The sequence below is a fragment of the Protobothrops mucrosquamatus genome, unplaced genomic scaffold (assembly GCF_001527695.2).
Source record: "Protobothrops mucrosquamatus isolate PMUCROS unplaced genomic scaffold, P.Mucros_1.0 scaffold337, whole genome shotgun sequence".
Lineage (NCBI taxonomy): Eukaryota > Metazoa > Chordata > Lepidosauria > Squamata > Viperidae > Protobothrops > Protobothrops mucrosquamatus.
The window spans coordinates 864055-887055 of NW_015386675.1; the positions used below are offsets into that span (position 1 = coordinate 864055).

A 23001-nucleotide genomic window follows, 5' to 3' on the forward strand; every position below is an offset into this window, starting at 1 on the left:
CCAACTTTTACTTCCATGGACTGTCATAGAGTATGCTAGTCACTTGTTCAAAAATAGTTAATTAGTTTATTGTTTTTAATTAAACTGAAATAAAATTGCATCTACTAAATAGTCAATATTAAAGGCTTTTTTAATACTGAAAGAAGGGTTAGCTAAAAAGTTATCTTTAATAACTCAGTATAAACAGAAGCAATTGTTTATGGTTAGGCTCAGGCTATCTTTTAAGCATAGTGCAAATGTCTTGATGAATCTCATCTTAGATATGAGAGCTGCACCCAAACACCACATATCAAATGAGTGCTTTGCTATTCTGATGGTGACACTAGGCTGAATAGATTAAGATTGTGCTTATGCCTGATATTGTTTCTTGGTCATGTTGAATACCATTTAGCTGTTCCTTTGTATTTTGACTAAATGTTATTGTAACTAGAATAAAGTTTTATCAATGTAGGCATGGTAGAACAGAGTGCTAAATATGCTGAAGGTTTTTAAAAATCATTGAAATATGCAACCTTGCTTTCTATGCTTGCAGTTTGCATTTGGATAAAATCAGTCTTACAAAAATACAAAACTACTCACTAAACTTGTCATGTGCCTGAGATTCTCTCCTATCCATAGCACACCATATGCTTTTGAAGAGATCTGCTCATTTTTTCAGTGCTCAGGTGTGTTTACTTTATTTATTTATTACATTTATATCCACCAAGAATTTAAGGCGCAAAATGCATAACATGTCTTCTTCCAGTTTTTCCCCATAACAATCCTATGAGGTGGAATAGGCTGAGAAAGAGAGTGACAGGCCCAGAGTTAGCTTGTAAACCTCCATTGCTGAGGGTGGGCCTCATCTAAGACCATAACCATTTTCAGAGGAAACTATAATAGTTGTTGAGAATGAAATCAGAGCTTTTTAAAAAGATACCAGAATTAAATGAAAGGATGTACTGGTTGTTCTATAGTGTTGAGTCTCACATACCAATAAAAGGAAATGAGAAGACAGGACCACACAGGCTTGAGATATGTTTTAGACTTGCCAAAGAAAAAATTCCAAAGAAGCAAAATACTTAGCTGAGCCTCAGATGACCCCCAGACTCTACAGTAAGATAGAATATTTGCAAATGTTGTCAGTGGTTTACGTCAAGAGTATTCTAAACAGGAAATCTTGTACTTGTGATGAATTATTTGAAGAACACCAGGTCATTGTTGGTGAATAGGGCTTTAAAACTTGAGGAGATAGCAGAATCAAGTTTCCAAACTTATCATCATTTCCATATATCAAAGTTGAATAGGTGAAATATAATGAAATATAATAAATTATAATGAGGAACACCAAGTCATTGTCGGTGGCTTTAACACTTGAGAAGATAGCAGAATCTATCTTATTATCATTTCCATATATCAAAGTTGAATAGGTGAAATATAGGGATAACAATCAGGTCTATCTGATCATGCATAGTAAGAATCCCCATAAATCAAAATTGTGGTCAGCTTCCAGGTGATTTAAAAGCTTTGTGATAAATATGGTAACTCTTTCAGAAAGTTTAAAGTAGCCAATATTAGTCCCATCATAAATCATTACTATATCTGGCTAATGTGGCTATATAACCTCACCAACATTGATACAAAGAAATATTTACAGTAGGGTTGGAGATAAAAAGGACATTTTCTTTCTCTTAATGAATACTCAATGAGCTTCCAATATACAATTTAGTTTCCGTGTGCTATGACCTTTTGACTGCATATCCTTGTTGCTATGTAACAAAATTTGGCAATCATTCTAAAATAATTTAAATCCCTCTCTTTGACCAGAGATTTATTTTTTTTAAGAAATTAAAATATCTTTCTCTAGAAAAACGTGCTCTGCAGATGTAGTTTCACCTGATGCATCAGCTGGTGATAATGGGGTTTTGGTAAATCTGTCCTGAGGAGAAACTGAGGGAGGTTCTCTAAAGCAGGGGTCCCCAACCCCCAGTCCGTGGACCAGTATTGGGCTGCGGCATGCCAGCAATCGGTCTGCACAAACAAGCAAAGCCCCATCCGCGAGATGCAGGCAGCACACAAAACCATGCCCCCTCCGGTCCGCGGAAAAAACTCCCTCCACGGAACCGGTCCCTGGTGCCCAAAAGGTTGGGGACCTCTGCTTTAAAGTCAAACAAAGAGAACTGATTGTCAGATTGTCAGTGGCTTCTTTCCTGGGCCTTTCTGCTTCTAAAGTCTGTGCTGCATTTAGCATATATTTCAATTTTTAAAAAAGCATTTTTAGAAAACAAGATTATGCTTTCATGCAGAGAGACTTGACATTACCAAATAATAGCTAATCCTTGTCATCAACCTTGTATACAGTTAGATTCTGTCTCTCCCCATAAACTGTCAAATCAATCATGCATTTTCTTTCATTCCCCTTCCCTGAGCATATAAAATAGATTTATGCATAAACCATGTAATAGAAATAGACTGCTTTTTAAGCAGACGCTCAGCAAATATATCTCTAACTGTCCAATTGTTTTTTCTTTAATCTCTTACTTCATTTTTGTCTATGTATTCTTTCATCCATAGAATAATTGCCTCCCCCATAAAAGTATTCATTTAAAACGTTGCATAATTTTTCCAAAAACTCAACCCTGTTTCCTTCATCATCATCATTTACTGAAACATAACATAAATTCTCACCAGCTACTGATTCCTATAGCAAAGTGCATTAGAACAACAAGCTGCAGATCTCTACCCTTATCGATGGCTTTCATATAATACTTGTTAGTAATATTAATTTAGTAATACTGAGAAGATATAGAATATTCCAGGCAAAGGGAAAAATTGGCTAATATTTTTTACTATAATCACTCCACAAGTAGTCCTCACTTAACCAGAATTGGTCACTCCAGACTTACAACACGAGTTCCTTGGACATTAAATTAACAAATCACAGTTGTTAAGCAAAACATCACATGACCACAAATTGTGATTTTTACTGCCAGCTTCTCCATTGATTCTGCTTGTTGAAAACTGGCTGTGAAATGTGCAATTGACAGACATATGACTGCGGGATGCCCACCAGTTGCAAAATGCCCAAATGTCAATCTCGTGTCTGTGGGGGGATTACTGCAGGAGTCATCAAATTACTTTTTCAGCACATCGTAACTTCAAATGGTTGCTAAACAGGGCAATCATTAAGACTACTTGCTTAGTATTTCTATGGAGAGTAGAATTTTGATCTCTGGCCAACTAGGCCAACTAATTAAATTGTAAAATGTTAATTAACGTTTACTGCAATGTTTATAAGGCTGGAATCATCTTATACAATTTGTACTGCATGTGTTATAAAACTTGCTAAAAGTTCTGTGTCTAAATGCTTTTAGACCATATGTTATAAGTACTCTATATTGCACTATTCTTGGCAAGGCTACAATAATGTTCTTGAAGGTTTTAACAGTAAGATAGAGCTAAAAACATTTCCTTGGCATCCGTAGCCGTCCTGTGTAAGAAGCATGAAAAGTGCAGGAAAAAAAATTAGACCCTTCAGATGTTTTTAGGCTTATTTCACAGAGCTTTTTGAAATGTCTCCTAGCTTTCTTTGGCACTAAACATTCCAGGACAAGTTGTCCTCTTAAGTTCCAGAGATTTTTTTTGAGTTTTTAAAGTGGAACGCAGATAGACTTATAAGACAGAATTAGTCAACCAAAGCAGTGTCAGTCTGTGAAAATAAATAGCTCTCTCTTCCCCTCCGATCCCCACATTACAAAGTTTCTGCTAATTTCTTTCCTTTGTTTTTGTCTGGGTTTATTTTTATTTCTCATTCTTCTTTTCTTTTCTTTCTTTCTTTCTTTTGAGGGTGGTTCAAAAGAACTAAAATTTGATATTTTTTTTTAGTTTTTCCCTTGATGAGTACTTGGATGGGAGATTTTCATTGTTTCTCAGAGCTATAGATAGGCTCGGAAGCTGGGGGGAAAAATCCCAGAGGAAAGTAATGGCAAGCAATTTCTGCATTTCTTGCCAAGCAAATAACAGGAGCCAACTTCCATTCAAACAATGCTTGGTTTCTTTCATAGAATCAAAAGCTATTTGGGAATTTATTGGCTTTTTTTTCTCTGATTTATTTCAAAATGAAAGGAACAGTTCCTTCCTTCTAGCATTATGTTGGAGGGGGGAACTTGCTTTCAAATGCTTTCGTGGCAGGATTCCAGCTAAATGTTAGCTTTATGGCAGGGGTAGGCAACCTTGGCTCTTTTATGACTCGTGTACTTCAACTCCCAGAATTCCTGAGCCAGCATGGCTGGCTCAGGAATTCTGGGAGTTGAAGTACACGAGTCATAAAAGAGCCAAGGTTGCCTACCCCTGCTTTATGGGATATTAAGGAATCACTCTTCTTCAACATCAGCCTGAGCTATCAGATCTGAGCTTCAAAACTCTGGAGGACCACTACGTGACAACAAAGAGTTTTGATCCAGAATTTCCCAAGAGATGGTAGCCTTAACTTCAACCCATTGGACTTGAGAAAAGACTATTTTGATGAGTCAGTTTGCTGAAGTGGTTAAGATGCCAGGTTAGAAACTTGGAGACAGTGAGCTCTGTTCTTCCCATAGGCACAAAGCCAGCTGAGTGACTTTGAGCCAGGCACTTCCTTTTAGCCCTAGAAAATGAAGTTAGAGCAAAGTAAACTCTACTGCTCCATTGCCTGGGCAAGTGAGATGAATGATGTGGTTTGAATTCTGGGAAAACTGCAATAGGAGAAAGATGTGCTGCAGCAGTTAAGTAACAGCTAGATAGTTATGGAATAACAAACGGGCAACTGAAAGTCCTAAAGGCAAATCTGTTACCTATATAACAAATGGATTCTATAGCAGATGACTAGAAACTGCAGATTGGTGTTTCCTAGTGCTATTATCATGGAACAACAATCTAGCTGTTTGTGATAGGTCATCAAGACCACTGCACATGTGCATGCAAATTGTGTACTGCAGAAAGGTACCATGACATAGAGAGAGCACCAAATAATGAGACTGGTAGTAGTCCAATGCCACATTGCAGAGTGCCAGGTTGGGGGAGGGAGGAGAACCCATCCACTTACTATTCCATGTGTGTCTGTAGAAGAAAAGGGAGAACAAAGCACTAGGAACCCACAACTGCCACATGATGTGACTTGACATTCTGGTGCAAAAAACCTTTTGCATAGTGGTATTTTAGAGGCCAGCAGCATTCCTGCTCTAAAAACATTTCTAACCTTTTTCACTCTTGGTGGCTTCCCCTAGTTCCCCATGCCCTTACTCCTTCCCAGCTTGGTTCTTTACTGCAATACAAAAGGCTGGACAGTAGATCTCTATGTGATCTACAATGTACCAACAACAGTTTCTGGATTAGCCCATTGCCTAACTGTAGTAATAATTTAGTTTTTGCATTGCTAAATGTAAAATATTGCTAAAATGTAAACATTGCTAAAAATGTTTTGGGGGATTCTTGAGAGAATGATCCTGGCTCTGTATACAAATTGTTGAGTTGCACATATACTGAGAACTTTAGTCATTAACCTTGGTCCGTGTTACCTTCTGCCTGGGCAACTAGCCTTAGATAGCACACCTGAATAATGCTATTAGAAAACAAAGTAGATCCATTAGGGTGAACGTTTGCCCATCTGTGTTGTAAAATAAGATTGGAAGTAGAAATGAAGATATGTAGAAGTTGCCTCTGAAAACAGTTGCTCACACTGATTTTTTTTCCTCATATTTTTCCTCACACCAAATCCTGCTGTCATGTTGTTTGTTTTCCTACCTGCTCCCAGCTGCCTACCAGTTCCAAATGCAACGTGGAGCACGTAAATATATGAAGCAATAGGACTAGGCTATGGAATGAGTAACCCTCTCCATTGCTAATTACTAATACATTACTAAGCTAAAAAAGAGTTGGATAGGTTTTTTCATAACTCTCAGTAATACTTGCTGTAATGGAAGAAGGGGAAAAAATGTGCAACTTTTAAAGATTCCCCTCTACTCTCTAATATATTATTACATTGTTATGTTTAATAATCCTCTAAGCATCTCCATTCTTTAGATGTGTTCAGTGACCTTTGCTGAATCAGGGTTTGGATTATGCTGAGTCCACAAGCTTCTTGGTTTATGTGGTTGCTTTTTTCCATTCTTTAAATCCATGGTGCATTTGCATAGGGACCAAGCATTTATACTCTGTAAATATATGTCTAAGAAAACAATCCACTTTCTCTAACTGACATGGTTTTCTTACAAATTACGATAATCTAGTCCAGAGAGGCCTCCTCAGGAGATCCATTTGCTGGCCTGATTTGAGGAGGCGTTCAAATTGATTAGCTTCCCAGATGCTGTAACATGTTCTCACAGTAACAAATCTCTTTAATCTTGTTGCTTTCTTTCAAGAAAGCCTGATAGTTTGTGAGCCATGGAAGGGGTTATGTTTTTGGAATAAAAACAGTAAAGAGTTCCCACAAATAGATGAAGGACGAAGAAAGCAAAATAACTTGTACGTTGAGGACAGTTTTTCTGACAACAAAGCCAGAGGTGTGTTGTCAAAGGTTTCATATCACTCTTTAAGACAGAAGTTCCTGAAAGTTTACTAGAACCTGCAGATAATTTTCAGTCACAACAGTTGAACTTTGTGAATGGAGTCAGTGCCAGCTGCAGAAGTTTGTTCAAGATGTTTGTCCTTTGAATTATAACAAATTATTGTTTACATGCTTTTCAGTAAAGTTGCACCAAGCGTTCAAAAGATTTCACTTCTGGATTGGTTAACTGAAAGAAACCCTCATCCCTAGCTGACATGGCCAATAGAGCAGTCATGGGAACTGCAATCTAGTATGTCTGGATAAACATGGATTGGGAAAACCACTTTTGTTTTTATCTGCATTAGAGAAGACATTTCCCCCAGCTACTTTCCAGTAATCATCTCACAGGACTAGTAAGTGTATATCCATTAAGCCTATTTTTAAGTCTAGTCCTAAAAGTTCCAGATCCACTGTATATTAGTGCTAATCTTAGGCTTCAATTAACAATCATAGCAGCAGCACATTTTATTTTATAATGATAGGCAGTAGGCTCATTACTACAGTCAGTGTAGCAGTTGATATCAAATTGACAATTTTGCTTTAAGACTGACTGAGCAAAAGAATTTTAGGTGTGTTTTGAATACAAGGCATGGATAGATAAATTGTAGAGATGGAGAGACTTCTGGTAGCTGAAGCCAAACCTGGGTTCTAAGAAGTTGTGACTCTGCCTGTGGTCCATTAACCCAGCATACTACTGAAATTTGGCAGAACAGCAGAATTTTTACTTAGTAAAATAAAATTATTGCACATTCCCCATATATATTGAATCATGAACCCATTAGGGTATAGTAAGGTCTTAATCAGAAATTAAGATCTCTTCCTGGGAATCATGCTGAAGTTTTAAAATTCTTCAAGCAAAACTGCTTCATGCAAACATACAAAATTTGGACCCAACACGCTAGGATATGCTGCTGATTGGAAGCAGCTTAAATATCTTCTTGCATCATTATGAAAGCATTCCAAAGGGGGAAAATATGGTTATTTGGGGCTATTTTTCCAAGTATTAAAAGCATGATTGTCATCCTCATGGGATAGGAAATGATACTTATGGAACAATTCCACAAGCAGCAGGATGTTAGTGGAGCATTTGTATCCTGTTGTGTTCTGCTCAGAGCCATAACTGTAAAAGCCTACACTGTTCTGTGTCCTTAGTTGTTCTTCTACTGTACAGGGCACCTGAAAGGTGAACATATTCTCTGGCATTAATGATGACTCTTCTGTGACTCTGTTCACTTATCCATTGCAGAAAAGCATCTTTTTTTTCCACTTTGCCTTTATTATCTAGCAGAGCTATGAAGGCCCATGCTTGGTTCTCTTAGGTCCAAAGATTTGGTATGGAGAATTCCAGATGAATGTATTCAGTTACATTCTCTCAAGACTCCTACTTGAAAAGCTAATTTTACCTGAATAAGGCATAGGATAATTGTGAGTGACTCCCTGTTAATATAGCTCTTTAGTAGTCTAAGACTCAGCATCCTAGCCACCAAGCCACCGTGTCCCTCAAATTAAGGCAGGAGAAAACCTAATGAATAAGTATTTTATTGAAAATGTAAGATAGCTAAGAAGAAGGAACAGTATTCTTTTTATATTTCTCATCCCCGCTTTTTAGTACAAAGCAAATCCTTCCTATCAATATTAAGACCATTGAAGAAGATACACATGTATCTTTAAAAATAAATAAAACATTCATGTGCTATTTAACATAGGACTGCCCGCAATACTGTAACTTTATTTAACCAAAAGAGGCATTGAATGCAGAAATGTTTCATTATAACTTACAACCAGAGTTGAAATGAATGTCTGAAAAATTAACACCACCTTCTCCAGCATAATTTATGCAGTGAAAATCTACTTCTTTCTAAGAAGAGATTGTAAGACCAAAGGATAAGAGAGAGAATCCTCTAAAGTTTTTAATCAGGAGGAGGCGCATCAAAGAGCAAATCATATATTAACAATAAAAGTAAAAGTTTAGTGGTTGTATGTAGAAGCCGTGGCGGCACAGTGGTTAGAATGCAGTATTGCATGCTAACTTTGCCCACAGCCTGCAGTTCGATCCCAACCGGCTCAAGGTTGACTCAGCCTTCCATCCTTCCAAGGTTGGTAAAATGAGGATCCAGATAGTTGGGGGCAATGTGCTGACATTTGTAAACCTCTCAAGAGAGGGCTGTAAAGCACTTTGGAGCAGTATATAAGTACTATTGCTATTGATATGGTTATTGCTTATATTTCTTTGCCTAGATGTGCCCCACAGCAGATCCAAGGTCTTTTTCATGGTTGTGTTAACAGGCATTTCTCCAGTCCTTGAGTCAGCAGAAAAGTTAGCTGCCTAAAGTAATAACTCTGACTCCTCAGCGCATTCTGCCTCAATAATGAAGCCAGCCAGGAATGTTGTTTTTACAACTTCAGTGTGGGACAGATTATTATTTTATTTCATTCCTTCCTTAGGCTTATGTGCTGCCTCACTCATATCTGATTTTTTGCAGTTTACAAAACCACCGCTCAATAATTAGGTAAAAATAAGATTCAACAACAAAATCCCCAACGCCAAGGACTATGTTGCATATAGAACATAAACTCCAAAGGCCTGCTGAAAAAAGTAGGTCTTAACAGCTTTGCAGAAAGCCAAGAGATCCTGAGCTCATCTGATATCAAAGAATGTTCTGGCAGATTGATGTTCTTCTAAGCTGGGCGAGACACCATTGCTGATTGCTGGAGACATGGGAGTAGAGCACAGCCAGCACTTTCCTGCTTTCTGCCAGAGTACTTCAAGTAACAGTGAACCCTTCCTTCCTTCCTTCCTTCCTTCCTTCCTTCCTTCCTTCCTTCCTTCCTTCCTTCCTTCCTTCCTTCCTTCCTTCCTTCCTTCCTTCCTTCCTTGCGTGGATGCACCTCCAGAGTCCTCTGTCCTTGGACATTTATCAGTCTCTGCCTCATTTTAATGAACCTCTCAAAATGGGAGCAAGAACCACATTTTTTTGAAAATGTTGCTGGAGTTTTGAACCTCGCTGCTTCTCTTCTGCAGCAATCCCGGGACTGAGTTTTGCCAGCCCCCAATACCTTTCTTTTTATTCTGAGGCACAGTGCAAGCCATGAAAACAGCATCACTGACAAAATGCCTTTCCTCACAGCAGAAACCACAATTTTTCCAAACTTCAAGGGAACAGCTTCTAACAGTTCTTTTTCTCTTTAGTAGTAGCTGCATAAATGCCCAACAAGAACTTGGAAAGCACTGATCAGGCATTAGGTGAGCAGATGCCTCCAAAGAAGCCTAAAGACCCATCCTTCCCCTAGCCCCAGCCAGCATAATAATCACAGAGGAGAGTGCCCAGTGAGATCGTGGGAGGATGCATAATCACAACAGTCTAAAGGGGCTAACCAAGCCCTGATTCCATCATCACAAACTGTAGACAACTATGGAGATGGCCTTGAAGAAGGAATTCAGCCACTATTAGATAAACACCAGCTATATGTGGGAATGACTTTGAGAGACAGAAGAGCTACAGAGTAGACAACATTCAGATTAGAGGCCTGCGGGAGCCTGTGGGAGGAATGGGAGTATGGCAAATATCTCAAAAAGAATCCTTCTTAGCTTCTTTGACTGAAAAAGCAAGAGGGGAGGCAAGAGATAAACTTTCAGAGTTGCAAGACTCTGTTAATGTAAATGTACAAAAAAATATAAAGCTGGTACTCCTGGGTGTGCTTCTTATCTAAGGCTGACACCAGCTTAGTCCTGGAAGGGAGGAGGGAGTAAGAAAAAAAAGTCAAGATCTCCTTACCTTGATTCTCTATGGCAGGGGTAAGCAACCTTGGCTCTTTTATGACTTGTGGACTTCAACTCCTAGAATTCCTGAGCCAGCCATGCTGAGGGGAAAGGGAGAAGTTTCCAAGCTGAGCCATGATGGCTCAGGAATTCTGGGAGTTGAAGTCCACGAGTCATAAAAGAGCCAAGGTTGCCTACCCCTGCTCCATGGTATAAGTGTCTAGGTGGGGGGGGGAGAGGGAAAGAATCTTTGTCAAGCTTTCAAGATGTTGTCTTCTTATTCTGCATCAATAACAGAAAGCTCCAGATGACCTTAAGGTGCCTTGCTTCTGGTTACGGATGAAATGAAAGCAACAATATGAAAATGTGTTCTTTAAAATAATTATTGGGACATCTTTGGACCATCTTAGTAGGAATGAGGATGGGCACTTTGTCTATCAGCATGTTTCTGAAACTATGTTCCACTCAGCATTAGAGCTCCCCAAACAGCTTGACATTGTTCCATGAAGGCTTTTAATGGTTTTCCCCATGAAAAGTGGATTTTCAACACTCACTACAACCAAGACCAGGTAACCAACCAGGAAGAATGCTGTAATGACTACAGGGCTTCCATTATCAAATGAATCATGCATAGTTCGTAGTAAAGTGTTAATGATGCATAAATGAAGCATGCATTTATTTTAAAATGTTTTCTTATTTTTCCCCTTTTTATGAAAGAAACAATCATTTAATGTCCTCATAAGGGGCAAGAGGAAGAATGTGCTTGGTGCTTCTTGGTGTTGAAAAGTTTAAGAAATAATAATCTATTTGGAAACCAGAGTTACAGTAGACCCAGTTTAACAATATACTAATTTCACCATTAAACATATACTGCCTAAGGACCAGTGGCCGAAATGCTTACTATAGGAATATAACAGCTCTCAGGGGGAAATGGGTATAATGTTCATCATACAAAAGTCCTGAGAACTATGCATATTTTAATTTCCCAGAGAGATCCCAGCAGGTCTGAATTCCTTTCTGCCTTGGGAAGGCTGTAGATCATAGGCTTCCTTATGATTATAGAAGGAATAAAGAGCTGTCCCCAATTACTAAAAGTATTTCAAATGTCTTGGGAGTTAAGTAGAATTAAAAGTATAATATTCAACATTCACTAATATGTCATCTAGTTTCCCCAAAATCAAGACTTTTAGAGATATGGCAAAAGAAGAACAACATGCCACAGCCCTTTCCCCACAGTTGAGTTGAAGGGCCATCCATCAATCCTTGCCAACAAACTACTATACCAACCTAACATTTGTTGTCATCACTGAAGATTAGTTTCCTGACCCCATAGCATAGCCTCTGCCTTGGCTTGCTGCTGAATGGTGGCATTCTGATGTTGAGGTTGTAGAACAAGTTAAGCAAAGCCATTTCCTAAAATGCTATAATTGGCAGTTAGTCTTCATGAAGGGCTAGACCACAGGATTAGCAATAACCAAAACTCACTATTTGGAGAAGCCTGCTAGAATGACCAGTCACTGGGCTGGGGAGTTGCTCAGTAAAGTAGAAAAGCTTCTGCACTTTACCAGGTACATTCCCTCTCCTTGGTTATTCCCTCAAGGAAAAAGAAGGAAAGGAAGGAAGGAAAAGGAGGAGAGTGGAATTGTGGACAGGTACCAGGAAACGAATGTACGGTATATCCTTTCTCAATGTGTTCTGTGCTGTAATAATAGAACAGAGAGTAAACTGTCCTCAGCAGCCCTGGAGAATCACTGATTTCTGGAAATGAGATTTGGACAGAGGACAGAAAGAGAGAGAATCAGTACTATATATATATATTATCTATACACTAATGGGAAATACACTATGATGATGCTTTTAGATTTCTGTTGTGTCCAAAATCTTCAGAACTAGACTTTAACTGACAGGATTTCTAAGAATTCCTTCAGGCCAAGAATTTTTAATGGACCTTCTTGCTCATTGAGGTTCTTCTTACCAGAATTGCTGGGAGCTAAAATGGGGCTTAGTGCTGTTTTGTGGTATTATTTGTAAATCATTTGGAGTTCTTGAGAAACATAAGCCATTTTTACAACATGGACTTCCCTAAATAATTATACACACAATGTATCTGGACCAGAAGCCCTTGGGACTAAATTGTAGCAGAGAGTAAAATATAAATGGATGCTGTAGAAGACTCAGCTTTTCGTTAGACTTTTTAAATAGGGAGAGGGATGCCATTTTATTTTATTTTTTATTTTTTGAGGCATGAGATGGTTTTCATCCAGTCCTGCCTACATCAATCACACTTTCTTTTTGAGGATAATCTGACTGCGGAATGGGATGTTTAGGCACGGACCCTTGGCCACTTCACCCTCTGCCACTTATCTCAGCCCATTTGCAGTCAGCTTTCCTCCTTCGTTGGCACTCCCCCGGCACTTCTCCACAGCCCCTGGCTCTCCACCCCTGGCCCTTCGTCCCTGCCCATTCACCCAGACACTGTTTGACCCGGACCTTTGGTGCTCTCCCCCCCCACAATGCCAGAGGCCACTCTGGTCTTGCCATTCACCTGTGCATGCCCCCAGCTCTCCCTGCAACATCAGAAGCTATGCTGGCCTTGCTGTTAGTCTGTGCACTCCCCCCCAGGCCCCCCCAGCTCCTCCCTGCAACACCAGAAGCCGTGCTGGCCTTGCTGTTAGCCTGCCACTACCCTCCAGCCCCCCCGCAATGCCAGAAGCCACACCAGCCTTGCTCCTCCTCCCTTCTTTCGTTGGAGCTGACTGAGTTGCGAGCCAACCTGTCTTTGTGAAGCCCCCTTGAGGGGCCCCTCCTTTCCTTCCTGGTCCCCCCAATACACTCTCACCTGGCTGCCCCCCCAGTGGCCCCAGCGGCTGCTACTCCTGCAGCCACTTCCCCTCCCTCTGGTTCTGGTGAAGGATCTGCAAGGCCCCAAACCTTGCAGAGCAGCTGTAGTACTTTTTTGTGCCCCCGCCACAACCCCTCCAATCGCCCGTAGCCAATCGCATGCTGCTCCCACATCACCATTGCTTCTGCCTGCCACCCAATTGGCTGGGGGCTATTTGTTCCATGCAGCCGGTCAAACAGTGTCTGGGTGAATGGGCAGAGACGAAGGGCCAGGGACCCATTGGCCATGGAGAAGTGCCAGGGGGGGGTGGTGGCCAGCAGAGAAGGAAAGCTGGTTGTAAGTGGGTTGAGACCGGTGGCAGGGAGCGAAGGAGGCATGGCCAAAGGTCCATGCCTAAACATCCTAAACCCCCTGACTGAGTACATGTTAATATTAGCAGTTTCTTCTAAGATGTATACCAAGTGGTCAAATTAGACAAAAAGCTCAGAACTAGGTCACATTGCTTTCGTGAAAAGCTCCTCCCTCTCATAAATAGGACCATCTGACTCATGATATTTGGATGTTTTCTGTTATGAGCACTTTATCCTATGCTGAAAACTGTAGAAGCTTTGAGTTGGAAGATCTGTCTCTTCCCATGGTAATAATATACCCCAGGGATATTTTCTCGCCAGTGCTGAAGGAGAATAGAACAAAAGGTCACAGCTATGCAACTTCAGCTAAGCCAAAGAAAAATCTAGTAATTCTAGCCAACAATCTCAAGAACAGCAGCTTGTCTCATACTGCATAAACCTTGATCTTATACAGGAATGTTGGTAGATGTCTCTGAATATCAATCTCCCTAGAGCATACTACAAATCTGGAAAAGGGAAGTATATTGCAGGTTCTATCAAAGGCACAATACAGTAGTGCTTACAAATAGGAAACAGCCATTCTTTTTTGCCTATCTCGATTCTGTTACGATTCTTAAGCAAGAAATGCAATAGATTTCTTTTCATGGTTCAGGCAAAGATTGGGCATTGCTCAGTCAGTAAGTCTGAATATTGCTTCCAGATTACTTACAGGACTGCCTGTTCCCTATACTTTCTGCCTATTCCTGCTGGATATGGTAGGGTGGATTCCCTTGGTGAAGCAGTGTCACCTGGTGTTGCCTCAGAAGCATGCTTACTCTGTTATAGTGCCTGCATTGTGGAACAGCCTCCTCCAAAGATAGTGAAGCAATGGCCCTAACTCCTATTCACCTTCAAGAAAGACCTGGCTTTTCCCCTAGGCATTGGGGTAGGCAACTTTGGCTCTTTTACGACTCGTGGACTTCAACTCTCAGAATTCCTGAGCCAGCATGGCTGGCTCAGGAATTCTGGGAGTTGAAGTCCACGAGTCGTAAAAGAGCCAAGGTTGCCTACCCTTGCCCTAGGCATTGGTGTTAGTTAGGATAATGATAGAGTTGGCATGGGATAACTGATGGATGGATGGGAGATTTTAGCAGGGCCTCAACATATTTTGTTTTAAATGGTTTTTTTTAATTTCATTATGTTTTTATTTTGTTTGTCATCTAGAGTTCTTTTTTGTACTTGGGTTGCTACAAAAATTTGTTAAACAAATAAATGTCTATGACTATCAGCTACAGCACTAGAGACAAAGCCAAAACAGCTTTTTATATCTTTAAGCTGAAGTTTTATGGAGAGAATAGGTCGGCCCTTTGAAGTACTCCTGATAAGAAGCCCAATCCATAAGTACCAACAGCACCTTTATTGTAAGGCTACAGTAGCAGGATCTTGCAAGTCTCTCTTTCTTTCTTTCTTTCTTTCTTTCTTTCTTTCTTTCTTTCTTTCTTTCTTTCTTTCTTTACTTTTACTCCCTAGAAAACTAGGGAGGGCCCCTTGTGAAATGCTTCCCAGTCTCTTTTCTTTCTGTGAGCTGTTACCTTTTGCATGACGGTAGTCTAGGCTGCAGTTCTTCTTCCTGTCTCTCACGGTCATTCCCACATACCATTCCAGAGCAACAGTTGGGCTCAGCTTTAGTTTTTGAAACTTGGCAGAACAAAAAAGTAATGGCAAGGGAAATGTCCTGAGTAATTGCTTGTTGTTTTAAGAGCAAAGTGTGTTTTCATTTCAGGATTGAGATGGGCCTTTAAGTTTTGAAATGTCATAACAGAAGTTCCTGAAAACAAACTTTGTTGATATTTAACTTCCTGTTGGGAAGTCAACTATGGACTGGAAAAATAGTTATGTATGGATTGTTCTCTATCGGTGTCTGGTGTTGATGCTGATGTTTGAAAATATTGCATACGTATGAACATTGTATGACCATAAGATAGGCTTGCATCAGCTTCCTGGTTTATACAGCAGAGTTGAAAAGCACCTGTACATAAATAGAATACAAGATACAACTCTTTGGTCCTTATTAGTGCTATGTTTTATCTCTCACTCACATCTTTCTCTCCTACTTGCTTTTTGAAGCTTCCTCGCTCATTGCCCCCCTTTTAATGTTTATATCCAGTATGATTTGTACAGCCTCCTTTTCATTGGTCACGACAAAAACTTTGATACCTAAGAATAATTGTCACATATTAATAATGGCACAAAAGAGGAAGTGTTGGCAAGAGGAGGTGATCATATCTCAACGTGTCAAGCAGCCTTGTCGAAATTCTCTCAATCACAAAAGGTGAATAGCATCCCCTCAGTCTTCTGGCTTTCTCGCAACAGCGGCCTGCCTGATTATCTTGGGGGGACACAAAAGCAAGAACTCAAATAGTAGTTCTATTTTGAAGTGCAAGTAGTCTTCCTTATATATTCAGCAGCATCAAGAAAGATTGACATTCTTTTGAGGGCAGTTACAAGATACAGTCCAAAAACCAAAGAAATTCTTCAGATGCCCCCCAAGGTCCCAGGCCTGCCCTGAATGAGATCCCCTTCCCATTTGAAGAGCAGACCAAAGCCATCACTCAAATCAAAGCCATATCAAAAACTGCTTCCCAAAGTCTTCTCCTTGTCCCAGGCAAGGCTTCTGAGTATGATCACCAGCTAACCGAGAGGGATTAGTTTCTGTTAACAATTTTTGGTTAATAATAAAGTTGCTTCTATTTCATAAATTCATGAATACACTGTTTACTCTTTTAAAAGGATTCTTTTTATTATTATTTCTAGGCCCATCCATTGTGACCCCTCCTAAGGACATCTGGAATGTCAGTGGAGCCCAGGTTTATCTAAGTTGCGAAGTCATTGGAATTCCCACTCCAATTCTCACCTGGAACAAGGTTAGTGACAACTAGGCAAGTTTTGAAGATGATTCACCAGAAGATTTTCCTGGAAAGCTTCATTGGAATAAATGAGTGCCATGCCAGGACCTTGCCAAGTTCATGCCACATAAATGAAGGGGTCTCCCAGATTCCTTTTATAGCAGTGAATCATATGCAGAAATCCCTGGAGGATGTGCTATTTGTAATGCTTAAGGGTACAAAAATGGTATAGAAATAGAATGTTATAGGTAACTGTGAGAAAAAAAAGAGAACAGTTCATCATATTAATGGCTCATTTAAAACCATTCCAAGTACAAATGCAAAAGGATTAGAATATAGCATAATGATACATGAACTTAGGTATGTGGTAGAAAGTGCTTTGTCAAACCAAACTTTCTGCAGAGCCTTGGAAGTGTTATTTAAATTATAGAATGTTCTTTTAAAAAAAACTGCAATGAAGAAATCTAGTTCTGGATTCAGTTCTGTTTATCCTTTTATATGAACTCTATTACACTTCACCATATTAGGTCTTTAAAAGGAGCAAGTACTAAGGAATGACTTGAACAGAATGCCAGTGTATTTCAGGAGACCTTGAAATATTTCAAGCAACAAACACAAGGCCTATTTGTGATGCAGATTTCTTTGTTGCCCATGAATGAAGAAAATAGAGGAACTAGAAAGGAGTTGCTGCTTCAGCAGAATGAAATCAGATAATATTGATGACCTTGACTTGTTTTGTAGTAGCTGAGAATTTGAGCCGTGTTAGAAAGTCCTTGATTTACGGTACCCATTTTCTTAGCTTCCAGTGTCTCCAGTCTCTTCTTAGACATTAATTTAGCTTGACTTTATTCATGAGAAATCAGAATTTCAGGACGTGCTTCTGGATGTCCAGAAAGTTAGATAGTCAGTAGGGCTACTAGATCTGGGCTGCAAAAATCCAGTTAATTGCTAGCTCACGGTTCCACAAATTGGAAATAACTGATTTAAAGTCAGTTATAGGGATGTTGGCTTCAGACTAGATTTTAAGCTGAAAAGCATATTTGCAGAGATGATAACTTGGGTTTAAACAAAATATTAACATCTAGTCAAAGCCATTTCCATGACTCACTAATTGTGCAATTAATGTGCACTATCTATGACAACAATTAAAGTTCAGAAATGAAGGCTTTTATATTGTCATATGTATGTTAGGGGAGAGTAAAAACATGTTTATTTCATGTAGTAGCTCTATAACTTTTAATCAACATGTACTTATGGTAGCTGTAGAAAACAATGGGAAACAATGGGAGAAATTATGCTGGGAATAACAAAGGTAATATAGAAGTGTTCATCTCAAATGCTGCTGGTAAAACAATGAGTAGTGTGATGTAGTAGTTAAAGTTTTAGAATATGACCAATGAAACCTAGGATTTTTTTCCACAGCACATAATTCAATTTTAGAAGATGCTACCATGAGGTGTGGTGCTGGTTACCAGCAGGGCTGGCGGCTTCAAAAAAAAGGGGTTGGACCAGTTAATGGAAGTCATAGAGATCAGTAGCTTTAGCCTTGTGGCTGCATCTGAAAGCCTTCTGTTGGGAAACTAGCGGGCTTCTTTGTCCTGGTGGCTGGCCCCTGTGAGAAAAGACTGCTGGACTATATGGGCCTGGGCTAAAATCCAGCAACCCCTTGCTTAAGTCTTTAGCTAGGTTTAGGTCCAATCTCAGCCATGGAAGCTCACAGGCTGGGATATTGGCCAGTCATTTTTTTTCACCTTACCTCCCTCATAAGGTTGTGATGGGGATAAAATAAAGTAAGATCTCTTAATATAGAAATTAATTCATCTCTGTATTATGAGATGAATAAAATTAATATATGTTAAAGATAATTACTTTGAAGTACTGCACAAGATGCAGGTTATAAAGCAGTAAAATAACTATTTTCAGAATAAGAAGAAAGCAAAGGAGTCCTAGAGGGCTCCAGATAACCAAAATTTTACTATGGAGAGGCCTAAGTTACCATCTGATTTCTCAGCATTTGACATGAATTTAAAGTGAGCAGGACCCAGAAAGTGTGTTCTTTCTTTCCAAATTCAAACCGCCCTTGCCATACTTGCCTTTAAATAGGCCTTGAAAACCTGGCTCTTACCCCAGGGATGAGGGTTGGGCCCTTTCAGTTGGATGTGGCATGAGAAATAAAGCATTTATTGTTTTCCTTCTGGGCAATTGCCATCTACAGTATCTAGGAACTATTATGTTTCTAGGTTTCTTCCTTTTTTTCATTTTATAAGTTTCCAAATTCACTGCAGTGTCAGGCAGGGTTGAGAGTGAGAAAAAATGAGAGAGAAAGACGAATAGATGGTTTTAGATATGACATCATGGGTGTACAATATTTCAGATGCAGATTGAAACACAAGGCAATAATGGGAGGATTGAATGGAGGCTGAGCTGTTAATTAGAAGACATAATAGTGTGGTTACAAAAATAGGATTTCAGATGGTAACTCTTACAATGGGGCTATTTTCCAAGACATGTACCAGAGAGAAGCAAGAGAATTACAGAGATAAGAAAAGCAGGATTATTTCATCTCTTCTGTCCAGAAGCCAACTATATTTGGTTCTTCCTCAATTATTAGAAGGAGCAACCTAGCCTATTTTGACTATAATTTTAGGAACTGGTGCCTATGTTTGCTTCTTTCCATTTTTCCATCCCTCTATCCAATGCAATCTTTTCTTTTACTAATATGTGTCAGGAACCATATTAAAACTGCTATTTATAAATCACTCTCTTTGGCCAAAGAGAAGGTTAAAAGAAAATGTTAAGTTACTCAGATATCCACAAAGAAGTGATTGTATTTGATTTGTGATCCCTTACAGCAGTTCCCACAATTCTCTCCAGTAGTTTGTCTACCATGCTTAATAGAGTTGGCCTCCAGCTGATTGATTGCAGGGGAACATTCTTGCCTATTTTTGGCAAGAATATAGAAATAGGTTTTGATCTCTCCTTCCAATTTAGTATTCCTTCGTGGTCTCCCATCCAAGCACAAACCAGGTCAGAACTTGCCTAGCTGCCCTCTGTTTGACCAACCAATTGTGGAGCATCAGGGCTCACTTCTAGCTCTTAGTACTTCTAAATTATTGCCTTGTTTGACCTTTCTAACTAAAGGAGATAGAGTGATACCAATTAAACTACCGATCACAAATACTGTACTCATTTCAGTATTCCAACGTTCTGATTGATAAGCTTTTTGTCAGAAGGGAAAAGCATGAAAAATGCTTGTTGGCCATGCTCAAGGGGAATTTATATGTTTTTAATATTTTTACATTATTTAAAAGATTTCTACAATTCTGGGCAGCTAACCACAGTGATAAAAACATAAGGAAAGAAAAGGCTGTTTTGATTTGAATTCTTGAACTCACTCGTTCTCTTACTTGCCCAGTGAAGGAATGAATTTCTAATGCCTGGGCGATAAAGTATTATCTAGGGCCTAGGCAATAAAATGTGCATCTCCTCCTCCGTAATGAAAACACAAAACTAGCAGATAATTGTTTATATCCCCATGGCTGTTTTTCATTAGTCACACTGGTTACTTTCTCTTTGGGCAACTAGCAACTCTCCCTACAATATCATAAAAGCAATTCATATTTTTAAAAAATGCAGTTCATTGTATAACTCAGAAAAAGTTGCTTTTAAAAGAAATACTAATCTAGTCTAAAACCCATTGGGTCTCCTGAAAATAATTTGTGCTCTTAACGAATTTATTCAGTATAGAAAATCTGAAATGTTTTAACTATATGGTATATTAAATATTCAAGTGCAATCCTCGCTAGTACAAAGCTCTACCCACCCACCTTTCCAAGTCTTTACTCCCATCAGGGATATCCAACCTTGGCAACTTTAAGACTTATGACTTAATTCCTCAGCATGGCTGGCTGAGGAATTCTAGGAGTTGAAGTCCACAAGTCATGTCACCAAGGCTGGACACCCGATGCCCATCCTTTCTTCTCATATATAGATAACAAGGGGGCAATATAGTGTCCAAAGAGTGGAACTTCTTCCAGGAGACCGAGACAATTTAGCTGTTCAGACTCGTGGTGGTCCTGAAAAGCATGAGGTGACAGGGTGGGTATTGGTAAGTAAAATTCCCTTTCAAGTTAAATTGTTATTTTGAGAATTTTGCAGCAAGCAGAGAAATAGTTTTTTTTCTTCTTGAAGGTTGGTTGAGAAGAATGTTGGCAAATGAAATTTTGGCTTTCTTGGTTGAATGATTAGCTTTCACCTAGGGACTAGTATATAATGTATTATGGCTATGCCATCAACTGTCCAATTTGTATGCAAGTTTAGTGAAGTGGAGGCCTGCATCTATATGCTGACAGTATTACATCCAGATGTAGACCTCAGATCCAAGGATAGAACAAATGCAAACAGGGAGGCAGGTACCATCTATCAAAATATGTTATAACAATTAGGAAAGTTATGAAATATATGGAAACTTTAAGAAATATAATGAAGTGCTTCCTTTTACTACTGTCAGTTAATTTATTCAATTATATGCCACATTTCTTTTCAATTTCTCTCACATCCACGCGTGCGCACACACAAAGTGCTTCATTATTATCCTTAATTGATCAGGGAAGGACTATTGACTTAATATCTTCCAAAGCAAAATGCGAAATCCAAGTATGTTCAGCATGTTTTGTAAAACGAGGTAGCTTTGTCCCATGCCATTTGTCCCTTATACCAAATCCACTACAAAATGCAGAGGTAGAATGGTTGAAAAGTACTTACCACATGAAGATCAAATCATTGTATCTGCTAGTCTGCACTTCTTATCATAAGAAATTTCTTTTTCCACAAGGACACTTAATCCCATTTCTCCATCCGAAAATATATGCTAAGATTGTTTGGGTAAGGCCCAGAGTGTTTGTTTTCTGATATTCACCAGTTGTGTGTCCTACAGGAATTTCATTTTGGGGCTTACTAAATCAAGCTGCGCAAAGGGACTTGTTATTGTATATTACAGTGGACTGCCATAGTCAAAATCAAACTGTGAATATAGACTGTTAGAATCCAAGCAAACATACATTCATATATATACTTCCATGTCTATCTCTATGTACCTTCCAGCTAACAGCATAAGAGAGAGATGCAATATTAGAAACATCCATCAAGACAAGAAATCCCTGCCACTCTCAATTCTATGAGAACTTCTCCATGAAAATGGTGTTCAGAGCTGCTTATCTGTTTGTAGAGGGTCCACCATGTCTGTCTTCTCCCCACTCCATATAAGACAGCTGGGACAGGGAGAGATCAGTAAATATAAGGCTGAGCTCTTAGCATCTGATAATACTGTAGTCTTTACTCTCAAATGCTTTCCACTGATAGCAGCAATTGCTGAAGCTGTTCTTATTCCTTTTGGAATTAGTACATGATGGAGACATAACAGAGCCATGGGGGTGCAGTGGTTAGAATGCAATATTGCAGGCTAACTCACTGCTAGGAGTTTGATTCTGACTGGCTCAAGGTTGACTCAGCCTTCCATCCTTCCGAGGTCAGTAAAATGAGGACCCAGATTGTTGGGGGTAATATGCTGACTCTGTAAATCACTTAGAGAGAGCTGTATAGCACTATGAAACAATATATAAGTCTAAGTGCTATCGCTATCGCTAACAAGTTTATTTAAAAAACACTGAAGGCCATAGCATGTATGATACAAGGATATTGTCAACAACCTTGACAATTAACTATGACTTCTACTCCAATAGATATCTCCACTGAGCAAAGATGATGCTGGAGAATATGAATGTCACGCATCTAACTCTAAAGGAGAAGCCACAGCTTCTGGAAAAATTACTGTGGTAAATTCCTTAAACGAAATACCTGGAAAAGGTATGTAGGTCTGCTTAAGCACTCCCTTCTATTGGATCTGATTAAGAAAAATCAAATGGCTTGGGTTATTAATTGGTAGCATATTTTGTCATGCTTTGTGACCAAAATAAGTGTTTCACATCTTTGTAGGCTTCAATTCGCTTAATATATTTATTATTGTAAACCATCTCCCCAATGAAATTTTTGCTCCATCTGGTGGTATCACTGAATCCCTTTTATGTCCCCTACCAGCAGCCTCTGGGGAAAAAATCAAATACAGAATAAAGTTTGCTTGCTTGTTATCTATGGTTTTAAATGAATATGAAATAACTGTGTAGGAAGAAGTAATTGTTATCTGTTTCTGCTCTTTTTCTTGCTTCAAGGAAATACCTTTGATTATTTCTATAGCAACTCATTTCTCTGGAATGCATCTCAAGAATAACATGTTTTCTTAAATTAAAGCATACTTTCATTTTCTCTGTAGGTGAAAGTACTGAACTGTAAAAGGTGAACCATATATACTGCATATTGAGAGACAGTGCCTTTCATCTATAACAAGTTTATTTTTTGGACAACTCACAACCAGCCATGGCTCTTGTAGTCCCTATTTTCACTGTAATTCCAATAAAGTATTAAGTAAATGTCTGGAAAGACTTTATTTCTATTTACATAAAACATAAAATTCACACATTCATAATCTGGGGGAAAAACTTCCAATAAAACACACCTGTTGGGATTTAAAACACATTTAAAAAGCA

At 39.1% G+C, this 23001-nt stretch overlaps 1 protein-coding gene across 1 annotated transcript in view; it reads left to right on the forward strand.

Moving 5' to 3' along the window:
- The window catches only part of IGFBP7 (insulin like growth factor binding protein 7), a 25875-nt gene extending 2987 nt beyond the window's left edge, over positions 1 to 22888 (forward strand). Inside the window, exons 2-5 of the mRNA XM_015815357.1 lie at positions 16308 to 16417; positions 20391 to 20507; positions 22141 to 22264; positions 22728 to 22888. Coding sequence (XP_015670843.1) covers positions 16308 to 16417; positions 20391 to 20507; positions 22141 to 22264; positions 22728 to 22747 — 371 coding nt within the window. The 3' untranslated portion in view covers positions 22748 to 22888. The remainder of the gene's footprint in view (positions 1 to 16307; positions 16418 to 20390; positions 20508 to 22140; positions 22265 to 22727) is intronic.
- Positions 22889 to 23001: the final 113 nt, after the last annotated feature.